Here is a 14103-nt window from a genome sequence, read left to right on the forward strand (position 1 = left end):
GAACAATATAACGACCATATGGAAGCATGGTTATCATTCCCCTGCACTGCACCTTAGGTAGCTGGCCCAGCCACGATGTTAAAAGATCCTCTAGAATTGAGATCAGAAATCTCTTTCAACATTTTCGAAACCCTTTTGGCATATTTGTAGATGGGTCGATTCCCAGAACGAAGAGCCTTTCTAAACTCAGCATCGTTTTTACGCAAGAAATCATCGACTTCATTTTCCACACTGGAGACGTCTTGGAGCCATAGCTGGACTTGTTCATACCGCTGGTGACCTCTTATTTCCTCCTCTGTTTTGACCCTTCGCTGCACATCATTTCGCTTTGCCTTGAGCACTCTTATGGTTTTCTCCAGTTCCAGTAGATTGTTCGGAAGTTGGACCATAAAACTCCATATATCAAACAACCATTTACCGAACAGATTCACCAAAAACAGTGCTTCTGGAGGGATTGTCATAGAGAGATTCAGAGAGAGCAAAACCCATAAGCTAAACCAAAGGAAAATGATCAGAAATATAGCAAGTATACTACCATGACGACTTATCAAACTAGGCGGCTACAGAGCTTGACTTTATTGCATATGAGTCCAGGGCTGTCACTGTTGTACGAAATTGCAAGGTAAAATGATATCTAACCATTCTCTAGGTCCAGTCTTCCCATTGTTTGATCATTTCCTTAATAACAGTGGTCGGTCTACAGAGCTTGACTTTATAAACCAGTGTAAATGAACAAAGTAAACATTAAAATTCAAATGATTCAATACAAGAAACAACGAAACGTGAAATGTTTAAAGAAGTGAAAGAATACCTAGATCATGGTTCTCCTTCTCGCAACCTAAGATGGTCCATGGTTTTCCAAAATTCCCCTTCTTTTATTATTGTAAATTACCAATTCAGAATCGATGACTTTACTTGACAGTTGACACTGTGTGATAATATCATTTGGGAAAGACGGGAAAACATCCACAAACTTAAAAACTTCGTTTGACATCATCATTGGTCGCTTTGCTTGAATCTAAGAATAAACATCCACAAACTTCGTTTGATATCTTACATTTGGTCGCTTTCCTTGAATCTTTATGTTTACAAATTGACAATTGGAATACAAACTACGTTTGATAAGAAGGGTTATCTTATTATTGATTTTAACAGTTTACAACTGCTGTGTTCAAAGTATGATTGTATTCGATGCAGTGATCAAACAACGTGGTTACAAGAAGATGATCAAGTGATAAGCGATGCAAAAGGTTTTAGAAGACTGAGATATGAAGTTGATTGTTCAGTTGGTTTCGAATACATAACATAGACCAGAGACAAATACATAACAAGTTTAAGATGTGAGAATTATTTGGGTTCAACGTCAAAGAAAATAAAGCTGCGGATAAAATGAATATTACTTCCTTCAGAATCTAGTGTATGATAAGCGAGTAATCCAAGAACTTATGATATAAGCCGATGAGAAACACAATACAAAAAACATCCCACGAAATCTGAAAGAGTAAAACCTTGTTGTCTACTTCTCTGATGAGTTGGGTCCTCTCTTCTTGCCAAAACCAACAACTGAAAGAAGCAAACATATACACAAATCAAATGAGAATCCAATTCTTGTTATTCATGATTTGCTACAGAATCAAGAGATGATACAAGCGAGTTTATCATCAGAAACAATCTAATCTAAAAAATTAGATTAAAGCATTTCTAAGAAAACTTGGCATGAACAAGACTTGGTAACACGTAAGACTTGTATCACAATAGCATAACTAGAATCTAAATGTTTAATCTCAGGGCACACTACGATTACGCAGGTCCTACGATCCTAATTCAACTTTCACAGATATTTGCAGAAAGTATCAAATCACAGAGACGGATCAATCGATCTAATACCGGAAAATGTGAAAAAGCAAATTACCGGCGGTGACGAAACGGCGGTTGTGTTGCAACCGTTTGTGAGCACGACCACGAGGCTTCTTCTTCTTGTCCTGCTTAGCCACTTTAGGTGTCTGACCTCTCACCTTACCGGCACGAGCCAATGAACCGTGAACCTTACCTGCGATTTCATTTACGAGAGAGAAGATTCCAAAAACATCAGGAACAGTGAGTGTTAAAGAAGAATCAGCAGCAACAGGTTGTATGTAGCATAAGGAAACAACAAGGTGAGGAGAATTACCCATTTCTCGATTACTGAGAGTCTTCTTCTAGTTTCAGTTCTTCGGCTGTTGGGGACGACGATGCTCGATAGCTTTCGTTTTTAGGGTTTTCGGAATTTTTACAGTCAATTATATATGTAGAGCCTGTAATGGGCCCTTATTGGGTTTTTTTAATGGTGGCCATTTTGGGTTTCATATGTATAGGCTTATTATATTCGATTCTTTACCGTTCAATTTTGTTTTTTTTGAAAATAGGGAGGGGATTTTCAAATATACCTCTTTTCTATGTCACTATTTAAAAATATTATTTTATGTTATTCATTTTTTAAAATACTTTTTTCTATGTATACAATAACTAAATTTAAAGTCCTAAACTCCAAATACTAAATCTTAATCCCTCAAAATTATATCTTAAATGTAAAATAGAGAATCTAAACCTAAAAAAAGTATTATCAAAATTAATTTAACATATTGTAATTGTGTAAAAGAGAATAAAAATGAAAATGTTCAAAAAAAATATTTTTGAAAAGAAATATTCAAAAGAAAATATTTCTAACAAATTCTCAAATGAGAACTTGATTTTTGAATAATTCATTGTATTTCTGATATGTGTTTTGATTCTTTTGAAAATTTTTCATTCAAAAGTTATGGATTAATCTAATATATTAAAGGAGAAGTCGAAAGAGCTCACGTTAACTTTCTGAAAATCGATTTCTCCTTAAATATGTTTAATGAAAAATGCCATTATAATTTTTTCAGACAAGATTTTCTCTCCTATGTCAGATGCACAAATACACATTCATTCTCAGACTTAGAATTACTCTTTTGTCACTAATAAAAATCAATTCTGAACCTCTTAAACATAACAGTGTACACAAAATTGTGTGCACTGAATATTTTGGTAATGTTAAAAATATTAAATCTTGCAAGGGGTACTATGATATTGATTATGTAAAATGGTTTTATAACAAAATATTATTGAATACTATGAATAATGTTTAGAAATTTTGGGCATGAATGTTTTTTTAATACATGTTTTTCTTCATTTTTAATAAATAATTTTTAATGATATATTAAAAAATTTATAAGGGGTACACAAACTGTGTACACTAAATATTTTGGTAAGATATATAAAATGTAAATCTGCTAAGGGGTACAACCATATTTATTCTGATAAAGAGTATTATGATGTACTTCATAATAGAGTACGATGATAGTCATTATATAAAAGAAAGTGTGTAGTGCAATTAAATTATTTTAATATATATTTAAGTAAAATATAAGGGGTACACAAACTATGTACAGTAAATATTTTTGTAAGGGTGGAAAATATTAAATATGGTAAAGATTACAACCATATTATTATTGTTCACAAGGAGTATAATGATGTTAAGCCACAGTGGGATACGATGATATTCATTATGTAAAATGGTTTTATAACAAAGTATTATTGAATATTATGAATAATGTTTAGAAATTTTGGGCATGAATGATTTGGTAATACATGTTTTTCTTAATTTATAATAAATAAAACTTTTTTAATGATATATTAAAAAATTATAAGGGGTACAAAAACTGTTTACACTAGATATTTTTGTAAGGATAGAAAATATTAAATATGATAAAGGGTACAACCATATTATTTTCATAAGGAGTATAACAATGTCAAATCACAATGGAGTACGAATATATTCATTATAATACCATTATATTTTTATTCTGTAATTATAAATTTTTGTATAAATTAATTTATTATGCTTAGGTTTTATTAAAATATCTAAATTCCAAAAAATCAAACAAAATCCTATATATGCTATGATCTATTGTTTTTCCGATGCTATAATATTTAATGTAATGACTCTTATGTTGTGCAATTGTGTTAGGCTAGGCTATTTACATTCGGTGGAACCTGCTTAATTGTTATTAAGCTAGTTTAGATAGCTGATTTTAGCATTGCTATCTTATCTTTGTCAATTATAGCGCTTTGTTTTATGCAATTATATATTTTACAATAGCAGATATACTTTGTTATCAATAGGTTTATTCATAGAACTTTTTGTAATTTTAATATAGCATTTGATATCTAACAATTTTTGAATTATTTGAAAAAATAAAAAATAAAAGTGTCATATGTTATTAGATTGATATGAAACCAAGATACAGTAAAACCTCTATAAATTAATACTCTATAAATTAATAAACACTATAAATTAATAAATTTTGCTAATCCCAAATCGGGCCAGTGTAAAAATTAACAAAATTTGATAAGATAATAAGATAATAATTTTTCCCAACATTATTAATTTCATAGTAAAAGTACAAATTACAAGATAAATGTGTGAATTCTCCACACTCTTGGACCTTGGACCTCCGATCTTTGTCATTTCTTTTTCAATGGTGTCATACCATTCTGCATAACAACCAAAATCAAATCAGACCAAGTTGTTGTCACAGTAAATTCTTTCCATCTCAAAAACAATGAAGTAGAGCTGCAAACTTCATGACGAGAATAATTTATTTTGAAGAGTGTGGATTGATGATTCAAACCTGAAGTATATAACAACGGAGCGACCAAAAATCGAACCAAATTCTGTAGCTTCTACAACATGCAAAAAATATCACAGCACCAAAAAACTGCATCACTAGGAAATCCAGTATAAGCTTATGGCGTTTACAACTTGGAGAAGGGAAACAAATAAAGTAATATCAAATACAATCAATCGAGCTTTATTTGCAGGCACACAGTTTTCAATCTATACTAGACATACAAGAAATAAATACAGAGATAAAATGCTGTTGTTCCTGCATACGGTCATTTAAATTGAAAGTAATGATTAGCAGCAGAAAGAACAAAGTCTATAATTGTATCAACTACCTAAAAGAAGGGTCTTTTCTAATCTAAGAAACTTAGTTTCCAACTCATGAAAACAACAAATTCAAGAAAACGTACAAGAGGATATGAAGGAGGCTTTAACTCAAAACCCGCTGTGATAACACTGGAACCAGCTACCTTTGTCGCTAACCGTCTATGTGCAATTCCAAAAAAAAAAAAACAAAGACTGTGTTATTGAATTCAACCGTCTAGCCATCTCGGCTCATGTACTACTCCCTTTAGGGGCACATCGCAGGCTATTAAAATTGGTGTGACCAATCCTCCTATGGAGATCTCTCCAGCTCCCTCTCTCCTCTCGGTTTTTATTGCCTAAGATTTTAGATACAAGAACTGATCAAGCAAGACAAACACCAAACTTGTATCCGCAATATCTCCTACTATATCTCCTACTAGCGGTCTACCATCCCTAGCATTATCTAATACTCCACACAAGGCAATGAGGCAATGTCTAACAGTTGGAGCTCATGATCATTCCCATTCCCAGTTTCCTTCCTAGCAAATAGAGTGCATGCTAGGGACTTGTGAAAATACCTCAAAACAGGGCTCCTTATTTTGAGCAGATTTGGAGCTTGTAGACTTGTAGGGAAGCTTATCTCCTATTGTTAGCCATAGGGACTTCATTTCCTCCTTGCTCACTTCCATGTTTTCTCCACTCCCTGCCTTGAAACCATACAACTCCTCCATCTCCTTGAAGGTGAGTCGATATTTCTTGTTGCGCACGGAGAAGATGATGAACCCGATCCCCTATTGGGTAGTAGGGTCGGGTGGTCTTAAAAAAAGTGTAACCGCAGCGTGGAAAGGAAGTGAACCGTCTCCTCCTCATAGGCTTCGAGGTTGGCTCGCATCATCTGGCCCATGTGCCACATGTCAAAGAAAAACGCAACATCTCTTGTGATTTCCAACTGCTTCATCGTTTTGCGGTGGGGGTAGCGGGTCCCAACGAAGCTCATCTTGCGGAGGACCTTGAAGAGCTTGGCCGGAGTCTCCACCTCTCGTTGCTTCAGCCTCCTCGATGCCAACCAGGTGCGTACTCTCTGCTCCTCTTCGCGGTCATGGCTCTCCCCCTCGTTGTCTTGATTGTCTTCTTCCGCCGCCCTCTCAGCTACCTCCTCGGCTTTTTCAGAAACTGGTCTCTTCCCTCTTGCAACCGCGGCTCTGCTCCTCAACCGTGAGGTTTGGTTCGCCTCCGGTTCTCCTCCATTAGCATATGAATCGACCTCCATAGGGTATGTGACAGGTCCCTACGTCGAGGTTCTTCCTGCTCAATAGCTCCTTCGGGTACATGCTCGGATTTAACCTTGTTTTTCCCCATTTTAGGCTCTAAATTACCTGTTTTCATCCAAAATGCACAAATGCAAGAATGCAACACCCTAAATGGCCTAAATGCAAATTCCTACAGTTAATGACCCAAAAATGCTAAGGTTAGGGTATAAATAATGCAAAATATGGACAAAAAGGGTGTCTAAAACATGTAAATTAGAGAGTTATCACTCTTCGGCTTTGGAGCGTGGTGTAACATCCGCGAACCAGATTTTGTGATTTTGGGAGGAGTGTCGATCGACACCCTAGTGGCATCGATCGACACCACTAATTTCTGGGTTTGGCCGGTTTGATTAATTGCCGAATTGGTTCGGTTTGGGTCAATTAAATCCCTAAATCGTGTTATAAGCGTCTAAGGACGAGTTTAAGGGTTTTTGGGGAAGTTATTTGGTCGCCGCTTAGTGAAAGAAAGAGAGAAAAGAGAGAGAAACGTTTTTGTGACTTTCTGGGCTTGTTCTTGGAGTTTTTGGAGAGATCTGAGGCTGTAGGAGGGTTAGTTGTTGCTGGAAATGAAGGGGGAGCTTCTGGAGGTGTTGTTTTCCACGTTTCTCAATCCAATCTTCCTGTTCTTGAGGTGAGTGCTTGACCATGGTTGATCTAAGCATGAGATCTCTCTTGTTTTGGCTGTTTTCTTGTCTTTTGTGGTGTTTGCTTGCTTGGGTTCTTTGTTTTCGTGATTCCCAGTGGTTTATGAGGTATTTGGGTGAGTTTGGGACGGTTTCGAGGTGGATTGAATCGGAAGTTCATCGTTCGGATTCGCGCAGATCGTGTCTGCAGAAGGGGCATCGATCGACACCTTTGGTGGGCATCGGTCGACACTGTTGTGGAGCATCGGTCGACACTCTCTTGTGGCATCGGTCGACACTCTCTTGTGGCATCGGTCGACACTGTTTGTGGAGCATCGGTCGACACTCTCTTGTAGCATCGGTCGATACCAGTCTCAACCGAGACTTGTTTTCCTGGTTTGATGTATTGCTTGTGTTTGTTTGATTGCTTAGACTTGAGGGTTCTCAAATGCTTGTGTGTATAACCTAGTAGATGGGAGGACGGCCTCACTAAGTATTTATGATAATACTTACGCATCTCAATTGTTGTTTGTGGTGTGCATGTATGTGACGTGGAATCATGGCGATGAGGAGGAGGATGATCTAGGGTCTCGTTTGTGTGTTGTTGGTCTTTGCTATATTGTTTATGATGGAACCTTGGTTAGAGATATGCTAGGTTGATGGATAGTATGCTTAGGATTGTTATTGTGTTGGTTTATTATTGGTTGGTTACTGTTTGTGGGTTGGTTTGTTTAATTAAGTAGTATGGGATGCTTAATTATATATTGTATTTAATTATTTAAAGGAAAAAAAGGGTCGGGTTGTTTCATTTTGGTATCAGAGCCTTTACGGTTCTAGGATGGTTAAATGGATGGTTAGAGCGGTTAGGAATTTAATTGGGTGAATTATTTTCCTTTTGCTTGATGCATGATGTTGTGTGATGGGATTGATTATGAGTAGTTAGTCAATTTGTTTGCGGTATGGAGTCCTAGTATCATCCTCTTCGAGCCTTCAATGAGATTCCACAGTAAGATGTGTACTCTATGTGCGGTTTTTGAATTGTGTGCTTAGCCTTCTGTTCTGGGTAGTGCAGATGGCTAGAGAGGGTGCTGTTGGTCACGGTCGTGGTCGTGGTCGTGGGCGTGGTCGTGGTCGTGGTCGGGGACGAGGTCAGGTTCCTGAGGCCAGTGTGAGTGTAGCCCAGAGCATGGCCAGTGAGGAGGTGGCAGAGTCACAGGTTCATCCTAGTGTGTCTGGAGACCAGGCTGGTTTGGGTGACGGCAGGGCGGATGGGCCCGGTGTCGGTCACGGTGTTGTCCCGGGTGTGGGGGTTGCAGCGGGAGGTGCTCCAGGCAGGGAGGATGTCTTGATGGACTTGCTAGCTCAGGTTTTGCAGCGAGTTCCAGCAGTTGTGCCGCCAGTGGTTGGTGGGCAGGATCCAGTAGTGCCGCCAGTGGTTGGTGGGCAGGATCCAGTAGTGCCGCCAGTGGGTGGTGGGCAGGGTCCAGCGGTGCAGCCTGTGGCGGGTTTGCAGGCAGGTGTGCAGCCGGGGGCCGAGGTAGTGGATGCACAGTATGTGCGGATGATGGAGCAGCTGCGGCATGTGGGAGCCGGGTATTTCTCAGGAAGTACCGATCCGAGTGTAGCGGATGAGTAGAGAGAGCGGATGGAGTATATTTTCCTTTCGCTTAGGTGTCCCGACCGGTACAGGGTGGATCTGGCAGTGTTTTACTTGTCAGGAGATGCTCGTGTGTGGTGGAGGTCGGTGACAGCACGGAGGGTGCGGCGGGGTATGTCTTGGGGAGATTTTGTGGGGGAGTTTAACTCCAAGTATTTTCCTCAGGAGGCTCTTGATCGTATGGAGGCACGGTTCTTGGGTTTGACTCAGGGGGACCGTACAGTGCGGGAGCTGGATGCAGAGTTCAGTCGGCTTGTGGGGTATGCAGGCCGGGCTTGGGAGCCAGAGTCGGCTTAGGTGCGGAGGTTCTTGCTGGCTTTGCGAGATGATCTGAGGACTCGGTGCAGAGTGAGGAGCTATGCCACGAGGGCGGAGCTGGTTGAGGTTGCAGCTGGGATAGAGGATGACTTGAGGTCACAGTTAGTGGTGGTCAGTCTAGCGGTTCGTTCAGAGGAGACATTGGAGCAGAGCATTCCAAACAAGGATAGGCAGCTGGAGCAAAGGCGTAAAAGGAAGCGGGAAGAGACGACAGTGGCAAACCAAGGTGGCCAGGGAAGTTATGGGAGCGGGAGCATGGATCACGTGTCGGCAAGCGGGGCCAGGGGAGGTGATTCACAGGAGTACCGTCGAGTGTGTTATCATTGCGGGGAGGAAGGGCATATCAGGCCTTTCTGCCCTAAGAGGAGGCAGATGATGGAGGTTGCGGCGCAGCCGAAGGGAGGACCGGGTGTCCATTCCGGCGCTTAGTTTTAGCTTATGTATTCTTTCTTTCATTATGTATTTTCATTTGGAGTTGTAAACGATTATTGCATTTGAGGTTCTAATAAAAGTTGGAGTTCCTTGGTTTTGGGATTTGTGAAAAATCACTGAAAAGGAAATAGTTCGGGAATTCTATAAATGGGGAGTTTCCATAAATAGAAGGTTGCTATAAATAGAAAGTTTCCATAAATAGAGTGTCATTAAAAAAAGGGGAAAGTTTCTAAAAATAGAAGTTTCCAGAAATGGAAAGTGTTGAGGTAGATCTAGTCGGGAGATACTCGTTGACATCGGACTTATTTGCTCAAGATTGTGTGGGCCCAACTCATGTGATACCGATAGCTCGATGGACTTTGTGGCCAGAGAGTGGGAGTGGTATGTTAGCTTCGGATGACGATCCGTGAGCGCGCTTTAGGGTGACGACCTTAGAGCAGGATTTTGAGACTCCCTGGATACCGTAGCTGTGAGCCGTGGCTCGGCAGTGAGCCGGTATGTTTCGAGGGTTGCGACCCGAGAGCGGGGGGAGTGGGCGTGTGATACTCCCTAGATACCGTAGCTGTAGGCTGTGGTCTGGCAGTGAGCCGGTATGACTCGAAGGTTGCGACCTGAGAGCGGGGGGAGTGTGTGTGTGAGACTCCCTGGATACCGTAGCTGTAGGCTGTGGCCTGGCAGTGAGCCGGTATGACTCGAAGGTTGCGACCTGAGAGCGGGGGGAGTGTGTGTGTGAGTGACTTCCTGGATGCCGTAGCTTAAGGCGGTTGGCCTGATAGCGAGCCGGCATGATTCGTTGGTTGCGACCACGGACAGGGGAAGCACTGAGTTGTGAGCAAATAGTGTCTTTGATGTGAGTATATTGACTAGAGGGAGGCCTCGTGGTTTAGTCGGAGGTGTGCGGGCTGTTGCGACAGTTGCACGGGAAACCTTGGCTGGCGGTATTCAGTCTGGTCGGAGGACGTGCAGACCGTGTTGACGGTGGCACGAAGGTCCTTGACAGATGGACAGTGTTGCGGGATTCGAGGACGAATCCTTATTGGTGGGGGAGAATTGTAACATCCGCGAACCAGATTTTGTGATTTTGGGAGGAGTGTCGATCGACACCCTAGTGGCATCGATCGACACCACTAATTTCTGGGTTCGGCCGGTTTGATTAATTGCCGAATTGGTTCGGTTTGGGTCAATTAAATCCCTAAATCGTGTTATAAGCGTCTAAGGACGAGTTTAAGGGTTTTTGGGGAAGTTATTTGGTCGCCGCTTAGTGAAAGAAAGAGAGAAAAGAGAGAGAAACGTTTTTGTGATTTTCTGGGCTTGTTCTTGGAGTTTTTGGAGAGATCTGAGGCTGTAGGAGGGTTAGTTGTTGCTGGAAACGAAGGGGGAGCTTCTGGAGGTGTTGTTTTCCACGTTTCTCAATCCAATCTTCCTGTTCTTGAGGTGAGTGCTTGACCATGGTTGATCTAAGCATGAGATCTCTCTTGTTTTGGCTGTTTTCTTGTCTTTTGTGGCGTTTGCTTGCTTGGGTTTTTTGTTTTCGTGATTCCCAGTGGTTTCTGAGGTATTTGGGTGAGTTTGGGACGGTTTCGAGGTGGATTGAATCGGAAGTTCATCATTCGGATTCACGCAGATCGTGTCTGCAGAAGGGGCATCGATCGACACCTTTGGTGGGCATCGGTCGACACTGTTGTGGAGCATCGGTCGACACTCTCCTGTGGCATCGGTCGACACTGTTTGTGGAGCATCGGTCGACACTCTCTTGTAGCATCGGTCGATACCAGTCTCAACCGAGACTTGTTTTCTTGGTTTGATGTATTGCTTGTGTTTGTTTGATTGCTTAGACTTGAGGGTTCTCAAATGCTTGTGTGTATAACCTAGTAGATGGGAGGACGGCCTCACTAAGTATTTATGATAATACTTACGCATCTCAATTGTTGTTTGTGGTGTGCAGGTATGTGACGTGGAATCATGGCGATGAGGAGGAGGATGATCTAGGGTCTCGTTTGTGTGTTGTTGGTCTTTGCTATATTGTTTATGATGGAACCTTGGTTAGAGATATGCTAGGTTGATGGATAGTATGCTTAGGATTGTTATTGTGTTGGTTTATTATTGGTTGGTTACTGTTTGTGGGTTGGTTTGTTTAATTAAGTAGTATGGGATGCTTAATTATATATTGTATTTAATTATTTAAAGGAAAAAAAAGGGTCGGGTTGTTTCATGTGGATTGCGTCCCAAGTCTCTTTTGTGTTGGATGCCGCTTTATAATAATCACCCTTTCCTCTCCAAAGAACTACATCTGCCGTATGTCCTAGCGCTTGTGTATGAATACCAACAAGGATCATTTCCAGCTGATTTAAAGACAGTGTCATGTGCTGGCGTCTTCTATAAGTCATGACAGCTTCAGCAAACGTGACTTGGAGGCTCATCTGTAATGCCCCGACCGCCACCTCTTAGTGGGCCCTATGTTCACTCCCAGTCCATGGGCCTCACGTCCTCTAACTAGGCTTGTGATCCCAACCATATCCGACAGCCGGTATGCTACGTCCGGGAGGTTTTCAAAACTTGTTACCGTCCCTACAAATCACTACATGATCTTTCCCTGTGTTTTGTCCTCACTCGTACAATTCCGGCAGTCACTTCCCAGAAGGTCACTGATAACTCTCTAATTTACATGTTTTAGACACCATTTTTTGTCCATATTTTGCATTATATATACCCTAACCTTAGTATTTTTAATTCCTTAACTGTAGGAATTTGCATTTAGGCCATTTAGGGTGCTGCATTGGTGCATTTGTGCATTTTGGATGAAAACAGGTGCTTTAGAGCCTAAAATGGAGGAAAACGATGTCAAACCCGAGCATGTACCCGAAGGAGCAATTGAGCGAGAAGAACAATCCGAACCTCAACCCGATCAAAGAGGTTCTAAAGTCAGGAAGAACAACACGAAGACCTACCCGAGGAGCTACCCGACTTGAACCTCATGCACCGCCTCGAGCAGACCCTCGGGCATAACTGAGCAGCTAGGTTAAAAGGGTTTCCATATATAAACCCCCTCTTCTTCCTCTCGCCCTAGCACGCCGCAGACACTCAGAACAGAGAGCGAGAGCTTCTGAGAGAGATTTTGAGCGACTCAAACACTTTTTCCATTTTGTTAGGATTCGATTTTGTTTCTTTTGCTATTCTTTCTAGTTTTCGATTCTGTACTCTTCTACTTTTATCTTATTTTTAATACAATGCAATTTTCATTCATTTGTGTTTTTATGCTTTCTACCATGAGATCTGAGTAGTGAAATAAAGTTTCTAGGGATGGGATAGACAAATAGGTGTTCTTGATTGGTTAGGTTGTCTTAGCTTGAATATTTATTTTATATAAATTCCTTTCTAGATTGGTGTTCTTAATGCTATTTTTCAAGAGATTGAGATTAGATCTAGGGTGTTTTGCCATCGAGAGATGTTGTTGAAATGCTTGAATCAATCAATGCTAGAGATTTACTCACTTAGCCTAAGAGATTAGATGTGTAAGGAGTTTATTGACAATAATGAATCGGATTGTAATGCCTGCTTAGTCATGTTTCTCCAACGAGAGTTGGGTAGGGGAGTGACTAAGGTTGATTGTTTCTATCATGAGAGTGTTTTAGCAAGATTTTAGAGATTCATTGTCTAGGGAATATTTGCTTGAGGCATGTAGGACATCCCAAGTTGGTCAAGAACACTTATGAGTCAATTACTCCATCCTTAGGAGCTTTCTTATCTTGATTGTTTAGTTTTATTTTATAACTCGACCCCTTACCCGAACTGGTACTCGATCACCAGCTTCGTGTATACCTTCGAGCTGTTCATCTTTGTGTTCTTGATTGCATCTGTCATCCAATTATCCACTCGATCCAGTACTTGAATGCTTGCATCGAGTGCTTAAGTCGTGTGGTTCTTGTTTTATTACCTTTTTGTTTCTTCTAGGTTGTTACATAAAACCCCATTATTGTTTGACTTGACTTGCATTGTTTTGATCATATCTTATCTGCTAGTATACCAACCATTTGGATTGATAACCCTTTGTACTACAACTGCATAGGAGATTGATACCCTGGGTGAAAATCATGTTATCAGTCACCCATCCTAAGACTACTCCAGCATAAGGACACTTAACTGTGGAGTTCTCTCAGGACCTTTGACCGAAAAGATTAGTGCACTTTGGTGACATAGGTGGCCAAATCAATTCTTTTAAACCTCTCCTCAAGTCTCTGAAACTGGGGTGTCACAATTCACCCCCACTAACAGATCGCAATGTCCTTATTGCGCACCAAGAACATCACTCCCGACGGTGTGAGCCCACTCGACTCTACACTCGTCTAGGTTCGGCTCTGATACCACTTGTAATGCCCCGACCGCCAACATCTCAGTGGTCCCTATATCCAATCCCAGTCCATGAGCCCACCTTCCTTAATTGGCCTCACGCCCTCCCACTAGGTCCGTGAGACCATCCATATCTGACGGTTGGTTTTCTACGTCCGGGAGGCTTTAAAGATTTGTTACCGTCCCTAGAAATCACCACATGATCTTTTCCTGTGTTTTGTCCTCACTCGCACATTTCCGACAATCACTTCCCGGAAGGTCACTCATCCTGAGACTACTCTAGCTCAAACACGCTTAACTCTGGAGTTCTCTCAGGACCACAGACTGAAAAGATAAGTGCAATTTGGTGACATAGGTGGCCAAATCTATTCTTTTAAACCTCTCCGCAAGTCTCTGAAACTGGGGTGTCACACATTTGCA

General features: G+C 41.1%; 2 protein-coding genes across 2 annotated transcripts; both read right to left on the reverse strand.

The window, feature by feature from the left end:
• Positions 1 to 53: 53 nt before the first annotated feature.
• Positions 54 to 461, reverse strand: LOC104773093 (disease resistance protein RPS5-like). The gene has a single exon (XM_087487433.1). It carries the CDS (start codon positions 459 to 461, stop codon positions 54 to 56), a length of 408 nt encoding a protein of 135 aa, XP_087343559.1.
• Positions 462 to 1379: 918 nt separating this feature from the next.
• Positions 1380 to 2328, reverse strand: LOC104773092 (small ribosomal subunit protein eS30z/eS30y/eS30x). Its single transcript, XM_019242576.2, has 3 exons — positions 2171 to 2328; positions 1913 to 2050; positions 1380 to 1563 (listed from the first exon to the last, which is right to left on the reverse strand). Exons 1-3 carry the CDS (start codon positions 2172 to 2174, stop codon positions 1517 to 1519), a joined length of 189 nt encoding a protein of 62 aa, XP_019098121.1. The 5' UTR covers positions 2175 to 2328; the 3' UTR covers positions 1380 to 1516.
• Between the last annotated feature and the right edge of the window lie 11775 nt (positions 2329 to 14103).

Source organism: Camelina sativa, chromosome 15 (assembly GCF_030686135.1).
Source record: "Camelina sativa cultivar CO46 ecotype springtype chromosome 15, ASM3068613v1".
NCBI classification, from domain to species: domain Eukaryota; kingdom Viridiplantae; phylum Streptophyta; class Magnoliopsida; order Brassicales; family Brassicaceae; genus Camelina; species Camelina sativa.